The 13,914-nt window shown below is 46.5% G+C and overlaps 1 protein-coding gene across 1 annotated transcript in view; it reads left to right on the top strand.

Moving 5' to 3' along the window:
- The window catches only part of septin9b (septin 9b), a 48,152-nt gene extending 34,828 nt beyond the window's left edge, over positions 1-13,324 (top strand). Inside the window, 9 exon segments of the mRNA XM_084466002.1 lie at positions 4-31; positions 2,492-2,620; positions 3,414-3,495; positions 3,824-3,961; positions 6,561-6,678; positions 8,694-8,789; positions 9,202-9,298; positions 11,289-11,340; positions 11,690-13,324. Of these exon segments, the coding sequence (XP_084322128.1) occupies positions 4-31; positions 2,492-2,620; positions 3,414-3,495; positions 3,824-3,961; positions 6,561-6,678; positions 8,694-8,789; positions 9,202-9,298; positions 11,289-11,340; positions 11,690-11,903 (954 nt within the window). The 3' untranslated portion in view covers positions 11,904-13,324.
- The last annotated feature ends 590 nt before the right edge of the window (positions 13,325-13,914 follow it).

The raw sequence follows: 13,914 nt of genomic DNA, 5'->3' as shown, positions 1-13,914 counted from the left end.
CAGGGCTTTGAGCTCAACATCATGGTGGTCGTGAGTTGGACGGTCGTCAGCTCACACACAAGTACGCATGCTGCGTCATCCGTACCCTCACGCACAAGAGGCCTTCATAGTAGAAGTATTCATAGCCTGGTGGAAGCAGGTGTAGCTCATTAAGTTAATTATGGGTCTGTAGGCGATGTGCCAGTGGCCATGATTAGTGTGATGAGATACACCTGTGTTCACCCTCCTGTACTCCTCTGTGATGAAGGACACCCCCCCCCCCCCCCCACTCCTTGAGTGGATGAAGGAGCGTGTTCAGACCGAATGATGTTGGTGATGATGATGGTTTAGGTATCACCATCACTCTGACAAGCTGCAATACGGCACACGCAACACTAACACACACTCCACACGCAACACTAACACACACTCCACATGCAACATTCACACTGAGAGACGGCCAACATGCTGCCAATTACATGCCCCCCACCAGATTTGTGTACGGATGGCTGCATGTGTGCACAACCCTAGCCCCTCCACTAAGGAATCCACTTATCAATAATGCACCTACTGAGGTACCTACCCTATGCTGTACAAGCGAGATGCCAAAATACCTTATACGGAGAGAGAGAGAGAGAGAGAGAGAGAGAGAGAGAGAGAGAGAGAGAGAGAGAGAGAGAGAGAGAGAGAGAGAGAGAGAGAGAGAGAGAGAGAGAGAGAGAGAGAGAGAGAGAGAGAGAGAGAGAGACTCTCTACCTGTACCTGAGCAGACACAGTGTAATCATAATTCACTGTATTGAAGTGATGGTTGCAGGTGGCACATCATCATGTTATATGAGGTTCCCTTCAAGGGTACTGTTTTTGTTTTGTAGATAGTTTTAGATGGCATGTTGGCATGGCACCCAGGATTTTGTTTTGAAGATAAATAAGTGCTGAGAATGTGGAGCAGATTGAATGTGCGGCGGTGTTTAATGGTCGTGGAGCGTCGATGAGGTGCCTTGGACTTAGGATAATGCACCATTGTTTGCTGGTCTTTTGTCCAGACATGCCTATCGGTTATCCACAATCCTAGTTATTGTTGTTTTCGGTTAGCTTTCCAGCAGTACCACGGACATGTGTCCTCTTGTAGCGCTGATCTCTGGAGGATAAATATGGCGAGATGGTAAATCTCATCACTGAAAATATGTTTTCCTGCAACAACAAGCACAGTCACATTGATATACTAGGCCACGGAAGAGTTCTTTGTTTGAGGAATATAATGTCATATAATGCAATTAAATGCAATTTAAGAGATTAGGAGGCTCAGTGACATTTCGTGACAAATTACTATTAATCAATTAGCTTTTTACTTATTCAAAGATGCCAATGGAGTAAAATCTGTAAATGTCACGCTGCTTTAATTAACCGGCTGCTCTACAAAAAATCTATCATCTACAACCTGACCGCATATTTAAACGCTTTCAATTTCAGATTTACAGCCGTAATAGAAGTTTAATTAAATCCCAAGTAAAACATTTTCAATAAAATCCCAACCTGCATGTCCCTCCTATCACACCCATCTTCAAGTTCTTAAGTCCCTCCCATCTCCCACTTAACACGTCAGCACCGACTCTCTTGAAGTTGTCAACAAAAACTTCAGTTTAAATTACATATTTCGCAAATCCATATAAAGCACTCCTCCCCAGAGTCAGATAGACTGTTGCCTGTACTTTTATGTTTAACACAACCCACACCTCCACATCCAGAAGGTCAAATTTAACATCGGGGAACAAATGGTCACGCATTTTCTGTACATGTTTGTGTCTGGTCCTTCCTCCCATGGGAAGCAGAGTTCATTTGCAGAACATCAAAGTCACGGTGGCTCGGTTTCCATGACGCCTAGTGGCCTCTTGAAATCCAAGCTAGGTGTCAGACAAATTGTATCTCCACGTACACAGTGTGGGTTCCACGTATGCAGAATAGAGAATACACTAAGGATTATTTGAATTAAAAACTGAAATGAATGAAAAAAAGTTATGGAGCTAAATGAATAAAATGAAATGCTTCGAGTCTGAGGAAGATGGTAATCTTGGCTGCAGAAGGTCAGCCAGAAGAGTTGTTCCAGTGTGTCTGCCACCTTAGGGAGACTCCTGGTCAAGTGACCTTCTAAAGTGTGTGTGTGTGTGTGTGTGTGTGTGTGTGTGTGTGTGTGTGTGTGTGTGTGTGTGTGTGTGTGTGTGTGTGTGTGTGTGTGTGTGTGTGTGTGTGTGTGTGTGTGTGTGTGTGTGTGTGTGTGTGTGTGTGTGGTGGGAGAAAGGGCAGCCCTCGATGGCATTTTGGCGGGACTCCACATGCCTTCTGTCAGAGCAGCTGAGTGTGTGTGTTGGTCTGTTAGACTCCCCAGCAGGCTGTGCCGTGTCAGTTGGCCTGCTGTTGTCAGCACACAGTCCCTCACTAACTCACTAACCCATACTCTTAACACCTCTCCTGAGGTGTATAATTACTAATGTGTGTGTGTGTGGTGCAATTGCAGGGCAGAGTGGCCTGGGGAAGTCCACACTGATGAACACACTCTTCAAATCCAAGGTGAGCCGCAAGTCGGCGCAACCCAACCCCGAAGAGAAGATCCCCCAAACCATCGAGATCAAGTCCATCAGCCACGGTGGGTCCACTGCTCTCTGACAGCGTCTATGAACCCATGTCTGGATATGGAGGCAGACTCTGCAGGCAATGGGACAGGCTTTTGGTGTCTCTGGTTTCCGTTTGCAATGTAGCATTGACCAATGACGTTTGAGCGGTCGTGTTCCATGCAAGTCGTCAGTCGGTGTGTAGAGCAACAATCTCGGCACCCATTGGCTATCGTTGGCTCTCACCCTAGCCCTAACGATTAAGCTTTGATATCTGGGTATAGAGATGAGCCGAAACGTGACTGGACCTGAAACATCTACTAAGATATGGTTTTGTTGTGTTTTCTGTGGAGAGACGTTCGACTCTGCTACTTGTGATACAATAGTGGACGTCTATGAACTCCATCTCCATTGTCTCGTTACTAATCTGGCTTATGAGAAAGACCGGCACACAGAAGAGGAAGTCTTGACACGGATATTAATTGTTCTGCGGCTACACCGAAACCCCAGAAATATCCCAAATGGCCGTTATATGTTGTTCCTGTCTATTAATGCGCCAATGTCTAGAACTTCAACCGGTGTCATAGCATCGTGCTCGAAAAGAGCGAAAAATGTGCATGCCCACCCGGGTGTCATGTTTGACCTTTGACCACTGCAGGGTCAAAGGGTCCCGGGGAAGTATGCCAATTGTAACCTTTCCCCCTCAAGACAAAAGCCAGGTGTTAGTGGATGTTTAGTGGGCTTTTAGTCCAGTGGGAAAGGGACTTTAGCTTATACGAGGACCACCAGACCAGAGGAAGTAAGGCCTGTTTGATTGCTTCTGCCTAGATATCGAGGAGAAGGGTGTCAGGATGAAGCTAGCCGTCATCGACACCCCGGGCTTCGGTGACCAGATCAACAATGAGAACTGGTGAGTGGAGGTTACTGTTCTGTATTCAGCCACCATTCACACGCAGTAGGATATTTTTGAAAAGATAGTAAACATAATATTTTCGTCCAATCTGAAAATTGAGCTTTTGGAATCTTATATTTCTCCTCTCATAATACCCTGTGAATTCACTGATAATGAGAAGGGTTCCTGACACGGATTTGCCATGGATTTGATGACGGGGAAACTGTATCTATTCACAAATTGAATGCTCTATGCCTGAAATGCATGTGAAAAGGCTGCAAATCTTCCCACAAGTCAATGTGTGCATGGCCCTCAGTCCTGAACTCCTTTTCCCATGTGCCCCCAGCTGGCAGCCCATCATGAAGTTCATCAACGACCAGTATGAGGCCTACCTGCAGGAGGAGATCAACATCGACAGGAAGAAGAGGATCCCAGACTCCAGGGTCCACTGCTGCATATACTTCATCCCTCCCACTGGACACTGGTGAGTGTTAGGGTTAGACACACACACACACACACACACACACACACACACACACACACACACACACACACACACACACACACACACACACACACACACACACACACACACAGTGAAAAAATATGGTGCTGTGATTTACAATCTACAAATAACGCTTTCTCTAATGTATTGCACGTCTGGGAATTCCTGACAAACACTCAGAGTCCCACACGTTTTGAATTCTATGTGGAAGTCAGTGTCTCCCTTGAGACGGTGAGGTATCTGTCTTTGTGTCTACACAAACGGCCTTCTTTCCCCTCCATTTTCCTTTTTCTTTTGTCCGTGAGAATGGCGAAGGATCGTCTTCTCACGGTTGCACAACACCATCCCTGTGTTGGCATCGTCTATTATATGAGATATTTCTAAGGCTGATTGAGCGGGCAACTGTCTATTTAGTGAGTTTACATTAGTTTGGGTGCACGTCTTTGGGACATCAAGGTAACATGTAAAACACAACCGTGTGTGTGTGTGTGTGTGTGTGTGTGTGTGTGTGTGTGTGTGTGTGTGTGTGTGTGTGTGTGTGTGTGTGTGTGTGTGTGTGTGTGTGTGTGTGTGTGTGTGTGTGTGTGTGTGTGTGTGTGTGTGTGTGTGGTTTTAGTGCAATAATCCGGGCATCTCTCACTCATAATGGAGGCAAATAACCTCCTATAAGAAGCCATAACCTCAAATCTCCTGCTTCTTAGGATAATTTATATGCATGTGAAAACCAATCATGTATTGTGTCATGCACACAATACATTCTGGGGAAGGTTGTTATGTGGCATCACACACACACACACACACACACACACACACACACACACACACACACACACACTAATAGTGTGTGGCCGGCTTTAGAGTCCTTTCTGTTTCTGTTGTTTTAACAACACTTAAAACGACTGCATGGTGTCGTCCAGCATCTCCTGGCAAGACAGGATATGGGATTGAACTCAGACCTTTGTACCATCAGCTTCGTTTCACATCCTTGCTTCCCACCGACGTTTCCATAGCTGAGGTCTGAGTGGAAGTTTCCACGGATGGTGTGCCAAAGCCACACGTCTGTGCAGTGCTCGAAACCCCCTCAGCACGTGGCTACCAACCGCCGGAGACCAGCGGGTTAATGTGCTGCTATCAAACATTCAGTCACACTCATCCATGGGAGAGAAGTGTGTGTGTGTGTGTGTGTGTGTGTGTGTGTGTGTGGTGGGTTGTGGCACTTTTTTGGTTTAAAGCCTCTCAAACAATCATCCCTTTTTGGTCTTGTCTTTTCTTTTTGATTAGGTATGTCATTTACTGTCTCAGTGGCCCTGCAGCCAGCCCTAAAGTCCCCCGGCAACACACACACACACACACACACACACACACACACACACACACACACACACCCCGTTGCTCTTCAACAGAGCGTGTCAGTTATGTAGCAGCTGTGCACAAGACACCCTCAACTACGCTGGGGTCTGTCTGGCTTTTTAGAGAACGTTTGACTCATTCTCTAGGTGCCCATCTGCCACTTCCATCGAAAGCAGGCCCCTTATCTATCCCAACACACGCACTTGCACATGCACACAAACACATGCACACACACTGCAGAAGGGCCGTGTGAGTGTAGCTTGTGTGGCAACATGCCATGCATAACACATGTTCCTGCGCAGCAGTAAACGGGCACGCACATGTCGCGTCGCGCATGTAATCCCATCCATGCGTGTGACCCACGATGAGCACTGTGTGCGTTCATTGTCAGGGGCACATCTGCTCATGTATTCATATGCACTTGAATTATGCATGCCGTGAATACAGTTACCCTGCATCTATGGGTCCTATAGGAGACTCAGTGGAGGTGAGGTAGAATCATCACTGTGGTTCATTTAATTCCAAGCGATGGAATGTGGTTAACCCCAACGTGGCGACACATGGACGGCGGTAATGCAGAGGCTCCCAACCTATTCTGGCCTGTGAGCCTATTTCTAGGGACACAGGCGGCTTGCTGAAACGAATGATGAAACATCTATAGCTTATGTCAGCCATCTTCTGCGACCCCTGTACGCATATCAGGGGACCCCGAGCAGAGTCCTGACCCCAAGGTTGGGAACCAATTTGAATGGTATGGCTAGTGGAGCGTGTGTACATACTGGTCCCTCTGGGCTGGAGGGAGCCCCAGCCAGGCCTCGTCTAAGGCTGGGGGGGGGGGGGGGGGTGTGTGTGTGTGTGTGTGTGTGTGTGTGTGTGTGTGTGTGTGTGTGTGTGTGTGTGTGTGTGTGTGTGTGTGTGTGTGTGTGTGTGTGTGTGTGTGTGTGTGTGTGTGTGGTTTCTGCTGTTTCTTTTCCTCTCTTCTGTTAGCTAAGTTCACAAGAGGACAGCCAGAGGGGGGGAAAAAAGAAAAGAAACGGTACAGATAATAAAGAGAGATGATATTGTTATTAAAAGCATATGACACATTGGGGGTTTGGTAAGCAACACAAAAGCCCCACAGTGCCCCCTTGTGCCATATCGGTGTCATGACACACCAAAGAACAAAGCAGAGCCAACTGGATCGCATGGCTCTTACCCCGGTGGTCTGTCTCTCTGCTACTCCCAACAGTCTAAGACCCCTGGACGTGGAGTTCATGAGACGTCTGAGCAAGGTGGTCAACATCGTCCCTGTCATCGCCAAGGCCGACACCCTCACCCTGGAGGAGAGGGACGACTTCAAACAGACGGTCAGTTGCACCCCAAAAAAGTCTGAGGCTTTGCTCCTTACGTAAAACCATTGATTAGCTTAAAGGGACTCCATCCCACATGGTTTTTACAGGCCATCACAAGGCTGGCATCAAACTTTAAGTATTTTAGGGCTTAAATGTTTATGTAACTGAATCCTGACGTTCATGCTTCAAGTCTGTAATGTAGAAGTTCAAATAAATGGATAGAGAACAAGTGACATGTAAAGTAATCCTCAATCCGCTCACTCGCTCAGCACATTGACTCACCCGCTCACTCAATCACCCAAGGCAGTCCTGCAGGCGCACCATTAGCCAGCCATAAAGTGAGCGTGTTAACATGGAAGTATGGTATGAAGGCGGGCCAGAAGACACAAACAAAGCCATCTGGATTAAAAAAGAAGAGGGGTCACTCTCTCTACTCATTTACAGAGAGGAACCCTTGTTCCTTTCTGGAGCAATTACGCTTTAAGGCTTAACTATATTTAATTTACTGCTTACTGTCAACACTGCTCTTTATTTAGGTAGTGCAAATAGCTTATTTCATTCACAAATGTACCAAAGCAGGCATTCTGGGACAATTTGCCTTTTGTATTGTTGAAATTAAATACAAATTACTTTCTTTCATATAATTATGATTATTTTAGTGCTGTTGCTTGAGAGAGAGAAAGAGGGAGAGGGAGAGTCCCTCTATTCCATGAACTGAGTCTATCTTGTTGGCCTTTGTTCCACGTTCCTCCACAACACTTGAAGTGGTTTTCCCAGGGTGAACTCTCCTCGCTCTAACTGTGAGCCTGAGAAAGCTCCAGAAGGGTAAATCATTAAAAAAAAAGGGAGTTTTGAAACGGAGACCCAAGTGGAAACTTTCCACAGTGGGTAATTGTGAGGTCCAAGTAAGTCGTTCATTTGAAGGCCGTCGCTCCCAGAGAAACAGTGTCTGGCCCTGGTCTCCCTCCCTCCCTCCTTAACCAAGTGTCTTTGTGTCTGAGCTGGAAGTGGTCATGAAGACATTAAGATGGAAGAGAGTGAGGCCCGCCCGCCTCGGAGCCCTAACCAAGTATGTCTGTAATGTCGGTTAACCTCCGCCGTGCCCCTGTGTGTCCGAGGGGCCCCGGGGCCGGCAGGATGTGACCGGCACGGCCCCAGCGGCCTGATTGATTGTTTACCCTCTCTATAGAAGCCTTCCACTTCATTACCTAGCCTTTCATCACACACCAAAATACAGGGTTCATGTCCAGAAACCCAAATGCCAGTTTGTGATTATGTTGGTGTTTGTGGGTGGGTGGGTGCGTACGTGTGTGTGTGTGCATCGCGACAATCACGGCATAAATGAGTTATTCGCATTTAAGTGGCGTCAGGCATGTGTCGAGTGATTATGGTGGCTGTGGAGCTCCTCAGATGGCGAGGCTGTGATGGATGCAGTGAGAGTTGTGCCGGTGACGGCTGATTGCTAAGAGCACTGTATACCTCGTCCTCCCGATACTGATTGTGGGGCCGCCGGTCTGTTTGCGGGGATGAACCGGGGCCGGGTGTTATTGTGAGGTCCTTTTGCGAGTTGAGCGGCTGGGTCTCGTTGTTTTTGAGGACGCGTGCTGTTGAACAGGGAGCGATCCCGGGTTGAGACATCGCAGCGCGGCGGTGCAGCCCCGTTAAATATCCCTAATTGTGGCAGCGGCTTGGTGGCTCACGCTGGACGTGCGTCACCCACGTGGGCAGACATGATTCTGGCGACTCTGGTTGAGTCCAGCCTGTTGCTTAATGCCGTTGCCTTTCTCTCTCAATTTATTATTCATTTTCTTGCCCATAGAGGCAAGCAAATGCCCCAAAAATATATATGAGGAATATTGAATATCCATAATTGTTAATGACCCAATGTTATGACCCTATTGAGGAAGTTATTTTTGCTCTAATTCTCTCTGCCAGCGTTAACATTTCCCTCCATGGCTGGGTGTAGTTCAGAGTGAGTGTATGGGATGATGGTGTCTCTCTGTTACAATGTGCTCGTCTCCTTGGTGCAGATTCGGGAGGAGCTGCGAGCCAATGGCATCGACGTGTATCCCCAGAAGGAGTTTGACGAGGACGCAGAAGACCGACTCATCAACGACAAGATCCGAGTAGGTTAACTGGGCTTGTTCACGCCTCCGAGACGAGAGCGCTCCACGCTGACTCTCCTCTCTAGATACTTGTACTGTTTCTGCTTGCACTTCTCGTACAGCCGTGTGTTTCAACCTGTTGTACTCCAGGTGGAAAGTGGGATTTTATTCTTAAAAAAGACAAATTTACTTTTGATTCTTATTTGATTCTTTGTGTTGACGTGTGTTGCTCACTCTTACTCTCCGCTGTTCCCCACCGGCCGTGGCCTTCTCGCAGTAGTAATTGTGTATAAAGGGCCGCTGGCACTCTCTGCTCAGCCACTGCATGTGTATTTATCTATTTTTGACCATTTGCATTGAGGTGGCCCACGAGGTCCAGTATGGGAACCACTGTTTTAATGTGTGTGTGTTTGTGTGTCTGCGCGCACAACAGGAGATGATCCCCTTTGCTGTGGTGGGGAGTGACCAGGAGTACCAAGTCAACGGGAAGAAAATTCTAGGAAGGAAAACCAAATGGGGCACCATAGAAGGTAACACACACACACACACACACACACACACACACACACACACACACACACACACACACACACACACACACACACACACACACACACACACACACACACACACACACACACACACACACACACACACACACACACACACACACACACACACACGCACACACGCGTACGTGTGCGGAGTAATGGTGCTGGGAGCAGGTCGGCGGGCAGTACGTCTTGCGCTCCCAGGGCGCTCGTGTTAAACACGTTCTCACAGAGCCTCACACAGCGCCGCGGGTTTAAAAGCTGCCAGCTGCGTGTGTGTGTGTGTCAGATCATGGCAGATCTAAGATAGATTTAATGAGCTCACCCCCTCTCCTTGTGTCTTTATGGACGGCACAAGGGGGTAAGCAGGAACACATGAGCATCAGGTAAACACACACACACACACACACAGTGATGGTGTCTCTGTTGACATGGGGCGCCGGATCACACCAGTGTGGACCTCCAGTGGGAGGAGAGTCCTTGTTGTGTGTGTGCGGGTGAGTCAGAGTGTGGGCGAGTGTAGACATCTGGATGAAGAAGAGAAAGCGAAGCATTTGAAGATCAGAGAGAGAGCCTGGGAGAAAGAGGAACAGAGGAGTGGCTTAGTGTCTGGGTGACAACTTATTTTCCCAACACAATCTCATGATTGTGTGTATTAACATGCTTAACCTGCTGTGTGTACAACAAATGTTGACCCCTTCTCCACTCCTAAGAAGTGTACCGGAGGGGGAAACGTACCTAATGTGAGGTTTTCAACCATTACGTATAGCTGTAAGTCTATATTGAGCCTGCTCATCATTTTTAGATGAGGAGTGTGTGTGTGTGTGTGTGTGTGTGTGTGTGTGTGTGTGTGTGTGTGTGTGTGTGTGTGTGTGTGTGTGTGTGTGTGTGTGTGTGTGTGTGTGTGTGTGTGTGTGTGTGTGTGTGTGTGTGTGTGTGCATTGCAACAGGGAGCGAGTTGAGTAACGGATTGCAATCACAGAGAAGGGAGCAGTATGGAAAGAGAAGTAGAGAGACGAGAAGAGAGACCTTGAAGACATACTTTAAAATGAGCGCATTACAGAACTGCTGCGTTTCCCTTTAAGTGGAAAAGGGACGATAACGGTGTAGTTCTTCAACTTAAAACACACACACACACACACACACACACACACACACACACACACACACACACACACACACACACACACACACACACACACACACACACACACACACACACACACAGTGGTTCAATCAACTCCTCCTCTCCCCAAAGCTCAAAAGAAATTTAATTTCCTGCTCCTTGGAGTTCAAAGCTTTACACAAAATTGCAACCCCCCCATACTCCCTTTAATTTATGAATTTGACATAATCTATAATTCAAGTGCATGTTGGCCTTAGTGGAGGCGCTCTCACATTCTCATAGGCAATTCGTTAGAAACGGCTCGCTTAACTTCCCAATCTTTGGAGGAGTTTAAATGTATTCAATTACTGTGGAGGAGGAAGTAGCACACGGGTGTTAACATTGCTTAGGACGTCTTGTTAAGCAACGCTCTGTTGCCCTAGATACAGCACTGCCCCCCTGTGGCAAACAACGGCAATAACATGTTAATTTCTACAGTTTTACCTTTAGATCCCCCTCTGCGATCCCAAGCACCTAGATTTAATTCATGATACTTTTTGTGTGGAATTTTTCTTACTATTGATACCAATATTTGGAAAGCTTCAACAACAATTATATTCAGTTGTATTTTGTATAATGTCTGCATATTCACTGATAGCCGCTGGTATGTCTCATTGTGAGAATGTAGTTGGTTATAAAAGTCCTCACAGTGTGGTTAGAAGAAGTACAGATACATTCATTCTGCTTCAAATCACAACCAAGCAACATGACCTGTGCATGTTTTACCTCTGTGTTTTATGTCTCTGAATGGAACAAAAAGATTTGAATCCACATAATTAATCCCGCTTCCCTGTCTTCTTCTAGTGGAGAACATCGCACACTGTGAGTTTGCCTACCTGCGAGACCTCCTGATCAGGTGAGTTAGAGCCACTTATTATTGTACATAACCATTCATTCTCCCTCTGATGCCACCAGCAAAGGGTGACAGGGTTCTGTCTTTGTCTGCCACTGTTAGTCAGTCCACACACACACACACACACACACACACACACACACACACACACACACACACACACACACACACACACACACACACACACACACACACACACACACACACACACACACACACACACACACACACACACACACGTTGGTAACGCTTGTTCTGTTTTTGAAACGGCCAACACAATGTGTGGTCGGCTACTTTAAAAATGCATTTCTTTGAAGTCAAAGCAACACGTCCCCCTCTCTCCCATCGCCAGGACCCACATGCAGAACATCAAGGACATCACGGGCAGCATCCACTACGAGATGTACCGCGTCCGCAGGCTCAACGAGTCCAACGCCGGGCCTGGCCCCGCCCCCGCCCTGGTCCCCGCCCTGGTCCCCGCCCACACCAATGGACAGACCAAGGTCAACGGCGGCCCGCCCAACGGCATGGCCGCGCAGCGCGAGGTCCTGACTCACGAGATGTAGACGGCGGATCTCCCTCTGCCGTCGCCAAGGAGGTGATGTCACGTCGCCATGGAGACCACCTGTACCGTCAGGAAAAGAAACCAAACGTAACCAAAACTTGTAGCCATCCAAACTGAATATGCAAAGGATGTATAGGCTCTCATATAAACCTATACTCTCTCTCACACACACACACACACACACACACACACACACACACACACACACACACACACACACACACACACACTCCTTTTAAGCCCATTTGGACGGGTATCTCCATTTGCCAGGTTGCTCCAGGTCAGAGCCTTGAGGTTGAAACAATGCCAGTTTCACCATATCTAAAATGGCAGATCGCAGTGTTAGACCTCAGCACCCAGGGCTTATCCAGTCAGATGTCCGGAGACCGCTCATCTCCCCGAGCGACAACTCTGCTCCAAAGCAAGTTACAGTTTCAGCTAATAGCTTAGCATCTAAACTAGGACTACGTGTTACTATCGATCTGGTTTTCCTATGTGTTGTGGTGTATAGTAAAGTGTAGATACGTGAGGGTCGAATAGGGATACGAAAAGTACGTAGACTAGGATTTTAAGTATTATGGATGAAGAGAATACTGTGGACACATCTGCACTGTAATAATATATGTATAGGACAAATTCTAAACGCAGTGTGGAGCAGCATTCAGGGCGGCCAGCGCAGCCTCGTCTTTGTATCGTTTTTCTTGACCTTTTCCGCCAAACCAAACCTGTCTTCCTCTCTTTACAGGCCTATATGAAGCCTGTCTGTTACACAGTCCTACCATGCATTTTACATGGCTTATTTACTGTAATTTTATTGTTATTGTTGTAATATTATTGGTTAGTATGAGGTCTGTTTTATTTTTTTTGATCTGGAAAGTGCTCTCCCACTGCCAAACACGTCTGTCCATTCCCTAATTTTTCTCCAACTGTAAACCAAATTAATGCCTTTTTTTTGTTCCCTAAGAATTAACAGATGTTATGGATATAGGTATTTATGCGTGATTTGATTCTTCCATCCACTTCAGTGTTGATCGTACCGCTGCCAGCCGCTACAGTAGATTACAAGGGGAAAATGTATTTGTTGTTGCCTGCATTATATAAGTCATCCAATAGGCTAGACTTGGGGTCAAAGGTTGGAGTAGTGTACCAGTGCATCAGTTATAAAGAGCAATGTAGTAGAACAATGGAGGTGGAACATAGCTTTCTTTATGACAGGGACGGGAGTGTTTGTGCTGCCCATAGAACAAGTATAGAGGTCCTGTAGCATCGATGTGTCATTTCATTATGTTCCTCCTGAGAAAGAATATGGATATATCAGGTAAATCACCAACGGTTAATGAAACAATTAAATGGCATCTTGTTTACTTGTTCTTGTCTTTAACATGTTACCCGAAAGAAATAAAGATCGATATTTTTATTGTTTACAGTGGAGAGATTATTGTGTTGATGCAGGAAAGGTAAACAAAGCGCTTGTAACACCCGCCCACCCACGTAGCCTTTTGATTGGCCTCCTCTACCGCCCTAGATTCTGGAGGCCAGAGGCTAAGCAAATTAAATCTCCTGAGACGTTGACGAGCAACTATGCATATCTTTGAAATGAGAATGAGGTGTGTTATTACTTAATTAGCAACAATCATATCCAATTTATGTCAAATTGCGATGAAAAAAATCCTCTGTGCTTCAAATTAATGTGTTTTCAGAGGGGCAACACAGTTCAAACAGCCACTACATTACGCTATCATTGCGTTGCTCAATAGCCTGACGCAATAAAATCTGCTATCTGACAGATCATAGGCAGTTTCAATCTCAGCTATATTTTTCTTCTGACCATATCCTACTTGAACTGCCTCAGTAAGATGTGTGGGTAGTAGGTCTATTCTCTACACGTTTGTATTAATTTAAAAACATGGCTTGAGATCTATATATATATAGAATAGAATATACTAGAATAATATGTGTCACTCCTCAACTCACATTCAAGACAGCGTAAAGTGCAATGTGCCATAATAAAT

Source organism: Micromesistius poutassou (genome assembly GCF_964030765.1).
Source record: "Micromesistius poutassou genome assembly, chromosome: 3".
Classification (NCBI taxonomy): domain Eukaryota; kingdom Metazoa; phylum Chordata; class Actinopteri; order Gadiformes; family Gadidae; genus Micromesistius; species Micromesistius poutassou.
This window is presented reverse-complemented; position numbering and strand designations above follow the sequence as displayed.